The sequence below is a fragment of the Talpa occidentalis genome, unplaced genomic scaffold (assembly GCF_014898055.3).
Source record: "Talpa occidentalis isolate TD23 unplaced genomic scaffold, MPIMG_talOcc4v2.1 talOcc4.12, whole genome shotgun sequence".
In the NCBI taxonomy this organism is placed as follows: Eukaryota; Metazoa; Chordata; class Mammalia; order Eulipotyphla; family Talpidae; genus Talpa; species Talpa occidentalis.
In genome coordinates, this window is record NW_023601212.1 from 9,134,556 (window position 1) to 9,149,865 (window position 15,310).

The following is a 15,310-nucleotide window of genomic DNA, read 5'->3' on the forward strand; positions in this document are numbered from 1 at the left end:
AAAAGAGAGTTAAAGAGAGCCCTCCTCCACAGCTGTTTCCTGCCTTCTACCTTCAGCCCTGGTGTGGTACTTCTCACTAAACTCTGTGACCCAGATCCAGACTCCTGAGCTGTCATTTCAGGGACCTCCCTCCCCGTCCATTAACAAAAAACATGAGGGCAGTCATGGATGGGCTGTTGGAGGTCTAGGGCTTGGGCTTGGAGCTACCATCTCTGGTAGAAAGGGCCTCTTGTTCCCTAGACACTGTGGGGCTGCTCCTGTTAGGACCCTGGGTCCCTTTGAAGGGGGGTCTGGCCCAGGTATAGGTAAAGTGCAGCTGGCCAGGACCCACTGAAGTCCCACTGGGCTCTGGGGGTATGTGTTCCCCCCGAGTGAACGTGATGTGGCTGCAGGGGTGGAGGGCAGGTGGCCCAGAGAAGACGGGGGCTGAGGCCAGCCCTCCCTGCTCTAGGTGCTCGGTGCTTTCTGACACCTGGTGAGGATCGAGTTCTGGAAGCAGGTGGTGGGGAGTGTGTGGCCTGTTGTGCTCAGTAAAAATGGGGCAGTAGGTTTCCACATGGGCACCTGTCTTGATCAGCTCAGGCTGCTGTAACAAAGTACCCCAAATTGGGTGGCTTTTACAACAGACATGTATTTCTCATGGTTCTGGAGGCTGGCAGTCTGAGAGCAGGGTGCCTGCATGGTCAGGCTCCTGGCAGAGAAACCTTTACAGATTTGTAGACAGCCACCTTCTCACTTCACATGGTGGGGGAATGGGCAACAGGGAGAGATTTGATGTCTCTTCTTATAGGGCCAGCAGCCCTGTTGGAATTAGGTCCCATCCTTATGACCTCATTTAACCTTAATCACCTCATAACCACCCTGACTCCAGATAGAATCACATTGGGGGTCAGAGTTTCAACGTAAGTATTTTGGAGACACACTTTAGTCCATAAAACACATCTGTTACCACGCACACGTTTCACCAAAGTTGGCATATGGGAAGAGAAATTCTCCACCGAGGTCTTAGATCTCAAGTTATCCTGCAAAAATTGTTCTATGATTTAAATCAAGGTTTGGCAAATTTTCTGGAAAGGACCAGATAGTGAGTGTTTTATGGTTTGCAGGCCATTCTATCTTTCGTTGTGACTGTTCAACTCTACCGTGGCAGCACCAATGTGGGTGAGACCATGTGCCAATAAAACTTTATTTGTAAAAACAGGTGGCAGGCTGGATTTGCCCACCACTGACTTAAATGTTATACTTGCTCAAAAATGAGATTTAGAAAAGTAAGCACTGTAGAAATTTTTGTTTGATCTCACTGTTTTTCAATTGTGAAGCCATGGTTGGCGTTTGATGAATTTCTTTGGCTTTTTGTAAAGATTTTTGCTCTTATTTCTTGACCATGTATTTTGTATTTCTTCAGTGAACACATATATCCTAAGAATGTCTGTGAGTGGCGATGGGGGCCAGGCAGCCTGGCTTCCTTGTGCAGATCCGTCATTTGTTTGATCTGCCCTCTTTGTTCAGGAGTATGGTTAGTTTTCCCCACTGTGCTGCATTTTTCTCTCCTTAGTCAAGCAGAATGCATCTTTGTTTCCATTTCTCACTTCCCTGGATAACATCCCTGGCAGGCCAGGTGAAGGGTCTGGCTGGGGCTTGTGGGGCTGCTTCATTTCCAGCATCTCTCCCCTGGCAGCTGGTGGTCTCTGTCCTCAGAAGCTGTTGGCCTTGCCAGGGACTGAGTAGGGCAGTTATGGCCAGTCCATGCTGTAACTCCCCTCCATACACAGCACTTGTTCTTGCAGTGCTGGGGGAGCGCTATGAGCACATTCCAGTGATTAATTAAACTGGCACCGGCACAGGCTGCTTCTCGGCGGAGTCCTGTGAAGGACTCCTGGGGCACACTGGCCTCTCTTCATGTCTTCAGGGAGTGAGTTTCTGCTCATGAGTATTGGGGTCTGAAAGGTGTGTTCACCCAGTCCGAATCCGGCCTTTGTACTCTGCTCACATACCATCATCACTGGGGACAGCAGAAGGACCACAGCCTGGGCCCAGAATCTTGGGGTGGGGACAAGTGGATGGGATGCTGACCTCGTGGCAGGCCAGCCTGGAGTTGGAACCCACAGACAATACACCTTGTCTCAACCATCCGAAGCGGCTGGTGGTAGGACCCAGGCCACATGAAATGTGTTCCCGCAAGTCCCTGCCTCTTGCCTTCACTCCTTTATCTTCCTGGATAGCCCCACTCAGCATTAATGGCATCACCAGCTGCCCTGTCTTTGGCTGATGTGAGCAGGACCAGTGAGGATTGGTGTCCTGATTACCTAATCCCTCTCTGGCTTTCAGAGCTGAGCCCCCGCCCCTCTGGTGCCTGAGTGTTTTATGTTCTGGCAACAGTACAGAGGGCCCTGGGGCATGCTCAGGCCTTCGGGGGGCCACCCAGACTCCTCTCCCTCTATTTGTGCCCAATTGCTCCATCAGAAACTAATGACACGGCCGAACCCCCTTTGAGAACAGACTCATTTCTTTTGCACACTGATGGGGGACCATTAAGTTGAGTTGCCAGAATGAGAGCAGCAGAAACCATCAGCTTTAGTGACTCCAGCAGATCATCCATAGACGCCTGTCCCGGAAGGCTTGGGGCCTGACAGGCTATGGAGGGTGAGGACACTATCCAGGGCCTCCTTAATGAAAACAAATAGCACAGGTTGCTCTGTGCCTCGTTGCCCACAATGAGGATTCTGTCATGGCCGTGGGCCTCTGATCCCTTCAGCCCCTTTTCCAGGACAGCCCCTGCAGGGGGAGGTGCTCACTGCTTGCTTGTGGGCCCCCGTATGACATCTCTGGGGCCTGAATCAGAAGACAGCTTGGTGTCTCGCGGTGGTGGGAGCAGCTGGGGTCTGGCACATTCAGTCCTGAGAGGTTAGCATGTCCTCCATCCAAGAGGCTGCCGTTCCTCCCCGCCAGGACCTGTGAGCCTTGCCTCCTTCTCACTCTTTTCTCCGGGTACCCATGCTCCCCAGATCTCTACCCCTCACCAGCCATAGATTCCACCACAGACAGAACCCAAAGGGAGAGGCTGGGTACGGTGGTTCCCGGAAGCTTTGTCTTGGCCAGTGGTGTTCAGCCCTCGGGCCTGCCTCGGCAGAGGGTGCGGGCCAGCTCCAGGCCACCAGGCGCTGTGCTCTGTGGAGCGCGTCCACATGTCCCCTCCCCGGCACACACAGGTGCTTTTTTTAATTACTTAAGGAAAAGCAATTGCAAAGCGCTCGATACAAATCCCTTAAGCTGCTGTCGATGGTGATGCTGGGGAGGCCTCAGCCCGGCCAGGAATCTGAAGCACGGGCACCATCTGTGTTCCGACACTCTGCAGCCAAATTACACCGCCAGCCTTTCTCTCCTGTGCAATTTTTCATTAAATGAATTGAGTTTACTGGGAATCACTTGGCCATAAATATTCCCTCCTGCTTGTTGCAGTCGGGTTCTTCCTGTCCCCAAGTCCGGCTCCCGGATCCAACTTGGAAGGGGCAGATGGGGGCTACTGGCGCTGCGGGACGTTACTGAGGACATTTTCCACAGTCCCAGAATTGGGGTTAGAAATTTTTCCAGGTTTTCAGAGCACATTGAGGGAAGTTTGGAAGGGCTTCTCAGGGCAAAGTAACATAAGCGCTGCATTCCATGAAATGTTCTTTCATCCCCTTCATTTCCATTGAGAAAGTGGCGGTCACAGTGAGGTGGTTGTAAAAGGAGCACAACTGTGCATTTAAAATGGAAACTCATTGTAAGCTACAGCTTTGGAAGGGCATGCTCCTAAATCTTACATTTGATGGGGAGGCAGAGAGGAGCCAGGAAAGTTCTGAGTGGGGTTCAGACTATGAACTGCAGGGGCTGCAGTACACATGTCCCCGGTACATTTCTCCCATAAGGAGGCAAGGACTGTGCCCCATAGAGGGGGAGACAAGTGTAAATTCCACTCCCGACTGCCCCTGAGGCCCCCTCTATCCTATGTACCCCTCCGTCAGCTTCCCCGCTGTTTCAGGCATCCCTGCAGAAACTCTTCTTCCGGAAGATGGTCGCCTACTTCCAGAGACGGCTTTATGCTCTGGAGTCTAGACCAGGAACCAGCAAACACCAGCCTGTGCCAAATCCTGCCTTTCATCTGTTGATGTCCAGAAGGTTTTATTGGCACAAAGCCATGCCCATTCCCTGCACGCGTGCGGACATACAGACGTACATGCACACACGAAACATGTACTGTCAGGTTGGGGCCTGGACTGTAAGATGTAGACAACAGCTGCTCTAGACATCTGGAGTCGTGTTCTCAGGACCTGGCCTCCAAATCTTTGTGTGGGTTCTCAGCCCCCAACTCCCTGAAATGTTGAGGTTCCCCAGGATGTCTTTGGTTCTTCCTTGATGATGCTCTGCCCTGGGTGCCACCACAGTGCTGTGATGTAGAGGAGAGGTTCTGGGAGGTGGGGTCAGGGCACAAGAGGGCCCCTGTGTCAACTTGGCCTTGTCATATGTCAGCCCCTTGCTTGAGGCTCCTATACCCAGGGGGTCCTCCTGTCTCGGGCAGCATCTCACTCGATGGTGACTTTAATTCCACTAGGGTGGACCAGAGACTCTGATTTTGGGGTATGCCTCACTTGGAAAAGGACAGTCTGCAGCCTTGCCTTTTACCTTTCTCCCAGAAGATGCCATTTCCTGTCTTAGGAAGGATGTTCTAGAAAGGAAGAGCCCCGTGTTAGGACGGGATAAAATGACTGCTCCCCCCTTTGTGTGGGGCCAGTCCCCCACGGCTCAGTGGGTTTTTCTCCTGCCTCCTCACAGTGCACATGCCGGAAGGACATGGTCAAGATCTCCATGGACGTCTTTGTGCGCATCTTGCAGCCAGAGCGCTACGAGCAATGGAAGCAAGGCAAGGACCTCACCGTGCTTGACCACACCCGGCCCACAGCCCTGAGCAGCCCGGAGTTGAGCACTTGGAGCGCCTCCCGGGCCTCCCTCAAGGCCAAACTCCTCCGGAGGTGAGTGGGAAGGAGCCGCCACACCATGATTGGCTCTGGCGGGGACTAGAGGGACTCCGCCCAGCCCCTCCCCACTGGCAGGTGGCTGCTGACTGTCCCCGAACCATGCTCCACCTCCTCTCTCCTCCCTACTCCTCTCCCTCCTCCATGTCCTCCTTCCTCTACCTTCTTCTTTCCTTCTTCCTTCATGTCTCCCTGTTTCCTCTGAGGCAAAGCAGTCGGTGTCTGTTGGCAGGCTGAGTTTCCCTCTAGTTCTTCATCTACCTGTTCCTGGGATGTCGGCCCTTGGGCCACACAATTGCCTCTCTGATGATCCATGCTGTCCCTCTCTCCAGCTTGTAGAGGATCTTATTTGGGTCCCTCCTTGGCTCTGAGTGATGGTGTGTCCCATGTCGGGAGCCAGAGACACAGGCCGGCCCAGTGCTCATTCTTCGTGGACTGAAGCACACAGCCTTTTGCACCTGCACTCGCTTGTCGTATAGCTTCTGGGTACTTGGTGCTGTGTGGACTCTCAATCACAAGGGTGATCCGTCCAGTCTGGGTGTTGCACACTGCAGGTCTGGCCCCTGCATCTGCCCTTACCCTCTGCCACAGTGTGGGCATAGCCCTGCATCCACTGGGGCAGGAGAGGGCAGAGTGACTGCTAGGTGACGTGGATGTGGGTGGCAGAGGAGGAAATGACTTCATACCAGGAGCGAGGAGGCACCTCGGAGGGGTGACTCTGGTTTGCTCTTTTCTGGAAAACATTCAGGCTTTCAGGGGTCTGAGTGTTCATAGACTGAGTTCAAATAGAATCCTTTTCAGTGTGTCAAGAACATTCAGTATGTCCTCCAAGGCCCTTGGGTGCAGTGCAGAGGACAGCACCAGGCAGCCTCAGCCACCCTCCTGTAAAGGGCTGGAGGGGCCCTCCCACGGAGGTGAGAAGCTCCGAGAAAGCTGCCACAGACGGCAACCTTCAATAAACGAAGGCCCGTGATGTCCCAGTAAGACTGCTGTGGACGCTGACGCTGGAAGTGCATGTCACGTTCGTGTGCCACAGAGCATCTCGGTCAGGTGCACCGAGTGGCATCTCACCCAGCGGGGCCTTGCAGGTGACTGAGCAGGCCGCGTGCAGCTGCGGAGTGGCCATCTGGGCTTGTCGTGCGCTGACACCGCATGATGATGACGTCACCTGACAACGTATTTCTCAGTACATGTCCCTGTTGTTAGTGACTCGTGACTCTATCCTTTTAACTTTTGAACCATTTGAAAACATAAATGCCATTCTTAGCTTCGGACTGAAGCAAAACAGGCAGCGGCATCCTGGGCCTGGGCTTGTTGAGGGCCGGGGCTGAGGGCTGCTTGCCCTTTCCTGAGTGGTGGCTTTTTTGTCTGCAGCCTCTGGGCCACTTCTGGCTTGGTCCCATCCCACCCGATTGTGCCCACGTGTCCTCAGGGCCTGGCAACGAGGGGTGGGGTGACTTAGCCACTTCATTTCTCTGGCAATGTCTCCTTGGTGGCCCCACACACCCCGTAGAAACACCCTTGCAGCTCCTTTGATAAATCCATCCTCGCTGAGCCCTCAGCCCAGTTCAGAACCTTTCCCCCCAGCTGGACTGTTCTCATCTTGAATGTGTCTGTCTTTGAATCCCCAAATCTCAGCCTCATTCATGTCTGTCTCCCCACCCTGTGGCCCCTCTCTTTGAGAATGTTCCTGAACGCTTTCCTTTCTGTTCCTGACAGCCCACGTGAAGGTGAGTCTCACATTTCTGATCTCTTTGTTGTCTGTCCTTTTGATTTCTGACTCTCCTGACTATTTTTCATGAAAAGCAACTTCTCAGCGAGGCGCATCTGTGGCAGCTCCCAATCTTCCTGAGCAGAGCACTCTCACTGAACTAGGCCGGATTCGGCATTTATATAATGGCTAATTGATTGTGGCTCAGGCTAATTGGTCAACAGAGTGGATTGCCAATAAACAGGTGCCACATGCCAGAAATGGAATGGGATTAGAGGCCGTTACAGAGCCTGCCTGAGTTCAGGGTCCCCAGCCGGCCAGTACTCGCCTTGTCCAGAACTCTGCACAGAGGAAGCGGATCCCCCGAGTTCCCTTCATGCCCCTATAACCCCCTCTTGCTACAAGAACCCCTTTGTCACGCACTGTTCCTTTTTGGAGCACTCTTTTCTCCTGTCTCTCCCTCCCTCGCAGCCGACCTGGGGAGCTGTAATATTCAGACAGTGGGACTGAATAACAAATTAAGTCGTGTTCCCAAGGATATAATTTTCTTTAAAGCCTTTAGTATGTAAAATGAGGCTGATTCCCTTTTTTTTTTTTTTTCCAGTCATGGGGTGGGGAACCTTTCTCTGAAAAGCCTGATCCTTGACTCACCACATTTGAAAGCCTAAAGCCCCTGCCCTCTACCTGAGCCTTCTGAGAAGTGCTGCGCCTTTCTCTCTGGCCCTGGTGCCCTTACCTTGGCCCAGCCTGCGCCTGCCCAGCTGTCCCTGGAATCCATTGGCTCCCCTAAGTGCCAGGGGTTTTTTTCCTTGGGAGGGGAGGCATTGGCATTGTCTCAGTACCCCTGTCTCAGGTTAGATAGCTGGCAGGCTCAGGTAGAGATCTGGTTCTGTCTCTGGGTTGGGGCTCCCCTTGGCACTGTGGACTTTTAGAGCTGGGTCATCTCTGGGGACACTGTGGAGTGTTAGCAGCATCCTTGGTCCCCACCCACTCCATGCCAGGGTCACCCCCAGTGATGATAGTCACAGATGTCCCCAGAAGTAGCCCAGTGTCCCTGTACCTATGTCCCCACTGCACCTGGTCTCTTTCTGGAACTGTTTCTGGGCTGCTCAGAGAAGAGCAGCCTCTCCCTGGTCCTCGCTTAGATTGGCGTGGCCACACCCCCTGCCTGTGGAGGGTCCAGCCTCTACAGCCACTCTCCAGATGTCAGCTCGGAACAGAGGTGAGGTGCTGGGTTCTATAGCCCTCTCCATTCCTTCCGTGGATTTATTCTCCATGGTTGAATCTTGGGTGAAGTGGCACCTCTCCCTGCCCCATGACCCACATGACTCAAAGCCATCACCTTTCAGCGCTTTGCCTCAAGGCCTCCGTAGGTCTCGCTGCCAGGCAGGACCCCGGCTCAAGCCAGGGGAGCCAAGGAACCTGGCACTCTGTATGGACCAGCATCTTTGTCATACCCCCTTCTTCCAAATAGTTCTTCGCTGTCTTTTCTCTTGGTTGCTTGTTGTTTCCAATGAGAGCTTCCAGGAACTGCCCATGACTCATGTACCACAGGCATACCTGAGCCTGGGACCAAACTATGCAGTAGTACATCTGAGCTCCCCTGATGCCACCATGCTGGTCTGCAGTGGGGATTTCCTCACCTGCTCAAGAATTCAGGTTCTGCCCCATCCTTTGCTGGCTCCCCTGGCTGGGGACCTCAGCCACCCTGGGGAACTGCACTCGGGCCATCAGCTGAGCCCACGGGCCCTGCAGTTTCCACTCATACCACCTCTCCATCCACCATCCTTTGATCACTGTGGAAACAGGGAGATGAGAGCTGCCCACCTGTGATCCCTCCTGTTCTCCTGTCTCCCCCTTCCCCCCTGCATTTGATGTCTGGTGCTCAGCCACTGCGTTTCCACCTCTGGCGCCTATCCGGGTCCTGAGCCCTTCCCCACAGACACAGGTCCTGGGCATTCAGGGAGAGCTGTGATCCCTGGAGAACTTCTTGCCTTCATGACTTACTGACTGTTTCCTTAATTGTTCCCCCTAACAACATGTTCTGCAATTCCTCAAAGATGAAATCCTTTAAATGCCATAACCCCACTTATCTCTGGCAGCAGGAATGTTGGGAGGGAAAGGAAGTATGTCTACTAGGCAAGGAGAAGGGCCTGATTCTGGGCCCTGTGGTGACAGAGCCAGGAGCCACTCTGAGCCTGCTGCATGGGCCAGGGAACCCCCACAATGCCGTTCCTGCCATCTGTGGTCCAAGGTCCCCTGCAACTATGTTAAGAATATTAGTGTTTTTTGGACTTTGTCCCAATATTTGGTCTGAACACATTTAACCAAATGATATCCAGTTAAATCTGACAAAGTGCATGTTTAGGGCCACCATCTCCTGAATCACCACTAAAATGACCACAAAGAAGTGACAGGAAATAGGAGAGGGGATGAAGGCTGCTGAGCAGCACCAGCAGAATTGGATGAGAAGGAAAGAATAGACAAGTGATACCTGATTTTGCAGCACAGAGAACTCGAATATATGGGTCTGCGTACAGGGAGGAGAGGATCAGACTAGGTCAAAACAGGACTGTTCTGAGCGATATTTTAAGGTGGACACCTGAATTCCAACCCCATATTCCCCAAACCCTGAGACTTGAGAATGTTAAGGACCCTATCCTGGGTAACAAAACTCGAGTCTGGTATTAAGGCTACTGTGAAGTGGCAGGGCTCGCCCCCTCAAGGAGCCTGCACGCGTGCGCGCGGACAAACACACACACACACATACAAAACACAAAGAACCATCAGTGAGCATCCTGGTACGTCACACAAAAGAATAAACAGCTAGGGGGTCCCTAACCTCTGAGGAAACCCTCATTGTGAAAGATAATCTCAGAGAAGAGCAGAATCCAAATTGAGAGATGATGCAGTGAGCAGAAGAAGAAATAAAGCTTTTTAGAGAGGGAAGATGATTTTGCATTTATGAAAGAAGAACCTGTTGCTACTCAAAAAACCATTTAAAGAGGAAATGACTCTTTTATATTGATATTTAAATTGCGAGTAAAGAAAATATAAGTGGGTTGGGAAACAGCTTGAGGAAATCTCCTAGAGTATAGAAATTTCACAACTTTTGGGTTAAACAGAATCCCAAAAGCATCTGGAATAAACAAAGCAAAAGAGACCCAAATGGCATGGGACCATTGCATTTATAGCTCATATGCTATCAATAGGCAAAGGGACAAGGCCGCAAGAGTCAGAATCAGAAGAGATATAATTTTCAGCCAAAAGTATATGCCTGGCCAAATTACAGTTAAATGTGCTAGGGAATAAAAGTCTTTTTTTAGACTTTTGAAGTTTCATAATTTCCTCCTTTCTGAGAAATATACTGAAGAGTATGTCCAGTTAAATAAGGGCATCCACCAAGAAAGACGTGGGATCCAGGGAAACTAGATCCAATTCAGGAGAGTCCAAAGCAGTCTCAAGATAAGGGTTCCCACGTGTCACTCTAGAGTACATGGTACTCTGCACAGGATACTGCACCAGAAGACCTGGAGATAACCAACAAAGCTAAGCATCTAAAATAAGGGGCCAGTTTCTGACTCCAGGAGGAGCCAGCAAAGAAAGCAGTGCACATTGTGCCCATGCCCAGCCATGAGCAATTTACAGACACAGAAAAATGTAAATATGGAATTCTGCCTAAGGATGATGGTAGATTCAGGATTGGAGGCAGAAAGGAGGGCTACACCCTAAATATCCATACTGACAACTCAGCAGCAGAGCCCAGAACTGAAAAAATAAAATAGAGGAAAAGTAGCAGCAGCAGTGGGGAGTCCTGTGGAAGTAAATATGAGACTGAAGTTTGGGGAGTTGGCCCAGGGGATGCTGCTGTGGCCATATCACAATTAGGATATGCCAGGCAGATGCCTCTCCCTCCAGTTCTGTAATTGGTTATAGATTCTTCCAGCATTATTTTCCCCAACTTGCTTTCCTCCTGTGCAGTAGGACATGGCTCTTTTAAAATGTCAGTCCACCTACTTACACCCCAGTCTTTTTACACCCATTGGTAAGGCCCCAGTGGATATTGGGAGTACTGGGGTTTGGGAACATCAGGGCTCTGAGCTCAGTGGTTATTGGGGATAGAAGAGGGCCTCAGCTGTCCTGTGGGACACCCTGTTCAGCCCTGCAAGTGGTTAAGCAGAGCAGGGCCAGAAGCAGTTTCTAGGGCCTATTTCCGGGTCTAGGTAGAGGGAGGGCAAGAAAGGGATTGGAGGAGTTGGGCAGCTGCCAGTAACCAAGGCCAAGTGAGCTGGCAGCGGGAGGAATCCTTCTACCAGGTGCTGCCTGGGGCCAGGTTGGGTTCCCTGTGGCTGCCCAGCCATGTGGCTCTGCTGCCGGTCCCAAGACTTGTGCCTGTCTGCAAGTATGGTTGCATCCAGAATTTTCAAACTCCCCAAGTGTAGCCAGTGGTGGCTCTGAGGTGGTGGAAAGCATTCTTCAGGGAGGCTCCTGGCTCCCGTGCCCCCTTCCACCCCACTCCTCACCCCACCTGTCCGAAACCCCTCAATGACCCCTGCACGCCATGCTGTGTGTGATGCCTTGCCTCTGCCCATGATGCTTGTCCACCCCCGGAATGCTCCCTTGCTTTCCGCCTTTGGTCATCTGGGTGGTTCATGCTGCAAACATCAGTGGGACTCGTCATGTGCCAGGCATTGCCTGGGCTCAGAAGAGTTGGAACAGCAGCAGGCCAAGGGCCCCTCAAGTTGGCAATTGAGCAGTGAGGCTGACCCACAGTAGTTAGTATTAGGAGGAGAGGCAGCAGGAGGTGCCCCTAAGAGTCAGCTGAGGAGAGCCCAGGAAGGAAAAGAAACTGGGGTCCTGGCATTCTGCAGGGAATACAAGACTGCTGACAGTGCCTTAGGTGAGAGATGCGGGTCCCAGCATCAGGAGCCCCTCAGGGAGTCCTGGGGCTCCCCGCTTGATTATAGTTAAATGGGCTTGCTTTTCCTTCCTAGGTGACTGTTTAGTCCTTGGAGGTGCAGCTGCCACAGATCCTGTAGGGTTTCTGTGTCTAACACTTAGGTAGAGGGAAGCCCTAGCAGTGCCACACTGATGCCCTCTGCCGTGGACTCACCTTACCTGGGAAGAAGAAAGGCTAGTGGGGCTGGGTTGCAAGGTCTTAAGCGGTTATCACCCCCATACCCTCGAGGGTGTCAGTGACCCAGCCAAGACTGAACTTCATACTCATAGCTTTGCATAGTTCAAAAAATCACTCACCTTCTGTCATGTCGCCTCTCTGGAAAGCCTCCAGGAATTCTAGTTTCCTGGAACCATGCAGGGACACCCTGGCAGCTAATCTGCAGGCCCAACCCCCTTCCTTGCTTTCTTTTCTTTTTAACCCCTCATTCTCTCTCACTTTAACTAAGAAGCCTCAGTGTGAATTCTACTTGGGGACAAGGGCCTCCCTCCACCCCCAGGACTGTTGTTCTCTGCACCCCCCCATCCCACCCAAGCTTAGGCTGGGCACTGGGGGTTTGCCTCCATCTGGTTCAGGCCCTGCCCTGGAAGCCAGCACTGGGATTGGGGTAAGGAGGCGGCCTGGGTGCAGGTTTGAAAAGGAGCCACATGTGGGCTGGGAGTTCCCATGTGGAGGGACAGCAGAGAGGCCCGGGCACAAGTGGCACAGGAGCCCACTGAGGCCCAGAGATGAGGCATCTTGGGAAGTTGAACAGCAGTCCTGGAGAAAAACTCCCTGACGTTTACATTCTAGACAAATTAGTCTGAAAGAAAACAGACACTGGAAAAAGACTGAGGAGGAGAGAAAACCAAATCTAGAAAGGAAGAAAGAGCAGACCAAAAAGCCGGGGCTGTCGTAAGTGCTCTTTTTGTTTTGTCTGTCGTCTAGGCATCTTACACGAGCTGCTGTTTCCATCCGAGTCCACACTCCCTGTCTGCTGCCCCATGCTCAGTGGCTCCCGGAGCCCGGTAGTCCCCTCCCTCCGTCCCATCAGGTGTCATTGGCTTCCCATCTCCAGCCGTCATCAGTACCCTGCTTGACATCACCCCAGCCCACCATTCCCATTACTCTCCCCTCTCCCCAAGCCCTTTCTCCCTCTATTCTTCCTGCCCCCAGGAGCAAACTCCACCCAGGACCCACATTTCCCCCTGACTGTGGGTCCTATGTGGCTGTCTGCTTGGTGGGGGGGCCTCACATGTGGGGGGCTCCGTTCTGCCAGGAAGAGCACACCAACCAGGGGCTTCGCACAGCTCTTGTTTTGCCTCCTGTCTGATGATTCTCCCTCTCTAGGTCTCATCGGAAGCGGAGCCAGCCCAAGAAGCCCAAGCCTGAAGACCCCAAGTCCCCAGGGGAGGGGGCGGTGGGGGCAGCCCTCCTGGAGGAGTCTGGGTGCAGTGTGAAGGAGGAAGCTGCGCAGGAGGCTGACCCTGAGGAGGAGGAGGAGGAGGAGCCGCAGCAGCTGTCCCGGGGCCGGGAGGCCGAGGGTACTGAAGGTCAGCTGTGCCTGGCGGGCGGGTGGGCAGACCAGGTGGGAGAACCAGCGTTCACTGCAGCCAGAGTCCCAACTTTTTAAGAATCCAATTTAGGCCTTTCTTGGCTGAGTGTGGTATTTTGTAAAAAGGTACATTCTAGAGGACACTGCCAAGTTTCTCTTCTCTCAGAAACTGAAGAGAGGTTATCAAAGTCCATTCAGGCTGCTGGAAGGTAACAAAGCACCATAGACCAGGTGACTTAAAAACAAGACATGTATTTCTCTTAGCTCTGGAGGCTGGGAGGCTGGGAGTTCAGGTTCCCCCAGAGCCAGGTTTTAAGGGAGCACTGCCTTCGAGTTGTAGATGGCCACCTTCTGGCTGTGTCCCTGCATGGCAGAGGGAACTAGCTAGTTCTCTGGGTTCCCTTTTAAGGGCACTAATCCCATCCATCAGGACCCCACCCTCGTGCCCTAATCATCAACAAAGGCCCCATTTTCTAACACCATCAAACTGGGGTCAGTTTCAACATATGAATATAGGACACTGAGAGAGGTGCTGTCCACTCTGACATGAGAGAGGAATTCCTGTTGGTTGCAACCAAACAGCCCCTACCTGCCTGGCCACCGGTCAGTGGGACAGCGTAGTGGGGATGGGTCCTGTGCAGTGTTTCTTTTTGTTTTTGATGGGCAGGTTTCATATGCTTCATCTACAGGTTCGACTTCTCACATGTTTACACATAACAGCTCCTCGCTCGGCATTAAAGAAGGGGGTGGCCTTCCCTCTCTGGCCCTTTGTGGGTACCAGGCAAAAATGGGGCCTAGATTATAAATCGTCTCTAGCCTCGGAGCCAGTCACAGAGCCACAGGACACCAGGGGGCTCTGCTGGGGAGTTCAGTGTCCTTTTTGATCACTGTTTGCATGTAGATGGGCTTATCTTCACTGAAGAAGCAGTGGGTCTGAGATAGGAGCCGTGGAGTTGCCCTGGGATCAGCCTGTCACACTTCTCATGTACTGGCCAGTAAGAAAAAATGTAATTTTCAAGAGAATACTGCTTATGATAAAAGCAACCAAAAAGTAATCCATTTTGGAATAAATCTAACAAAAAATGAAGACCTTGATGGAGAAAAACAGAAAGCTTTTTAAAGACAAGCAGAAATGGCTAACAGTGAAGCGCTGTGTGGTAGGAGAGCTCCTGATGCAAAGACATGCTTCTCCCCAAACACTTGCAGGGTCAGCCCCCTCCTTTCGGGTTCCCAGCAGGGCTTGGGATTGTTGATTTCAGTGCAGAGGGGAGGAGAAAGGCCTAAGAAGAGAGGTCAGGAGTGGACGAGGCTACCCACCAGGCATCAGTATGGCCATTAGCTTGCGGGAGAGGAGCAAGAGGAACAGATCAAGGTCCAGGAATAGAACCCTAGGAGCAGGGCACGCCTGACCGTGTGTGGGTACCCATGGATCCAGCCAGATGTGCTCCCTCCTGCCACTGCAACAAATGACCACATAACAGTGGCTCAGAGCTACATAGAGTTGCCTTTTCAGCCCTGGGAGTTAGGAGTTTGACTTAGTCTTATGGGATTAAACTTGGGTAGGGCAGGCTGCTGCTCTGAGGCTCTAGGGTGCCCCATCTCCTACCTGTTCTAGCTTCTCGAGGTACCACATCCCGGGCTCAGGCCCTTCCTCTGTCCTCACAGCCAGCCGCACAGCCTCTACCCATCTCTCTTCCTCAGACCCTCCTCTTCCCTCTATAAGGACCTTCATGAGGACACTGAGCCCCCCAGGAATCCAGGATGCTCCCTGTCTAAGTGGCCTCAACTTCATCCCTTTGCACAGCTCTCTTTGCCGCATGAGGTGGCATGTCCATAGGTCCTGGGGACCAGAATGGGGATGTCTCTTGGGTCAGTACTTTCTGCCACGTGTCCTAAGAATTTATGTTGGGAAGGCCGAACTTTGAAAATGTTTAAAGACAAAATAGGAAAATATCTTTGTAATCTTAAGGTGATTTTTCATGGAAAAGCACAAACTGAAGGGTACAGATTGATGAATTGGATGACTAGGAGGAATTGCTGATTATCAAAAGATGAACCTTAAAGAAAATGAAACAGCCAACTGACAAGTGAGAAAG

At 52.2% G+C, this 15,310-nt stretch overlaps 1 protein-coding gene across 2 annotated transcripts in view; it reads left to right on the plus strand.

Moving 5' to 3' along the window:
- KDM4B (lysine demethylase 4B) overlaps nt 1-15,310 on the plus strand; it is a 130,639-nt gene that overhangs the window by 93,100 nt on the left and 22,229 nt on the right. The window contains exons 10-12 of one of the 2 annotated variants that reach the window (XM_037505140.2): nt 4,813-5,009; nt 12,473-12,574; nt 13,010-13,212. In XM_037505140.2, coding sequence (XP_037361037.1) covers nt 4,813-5,009; nt 12,473-12,574; nt 13,010-13,212 — 502 coding nt within the window. The remainder of the gene's footprint in view (nt 1-4,812; nt 5,010-12,472; nt 12,575-13,009; nt 13,213-15,310) is intronic. The other variant, XM_037505141.2, reaches the window with a different exon arrangement.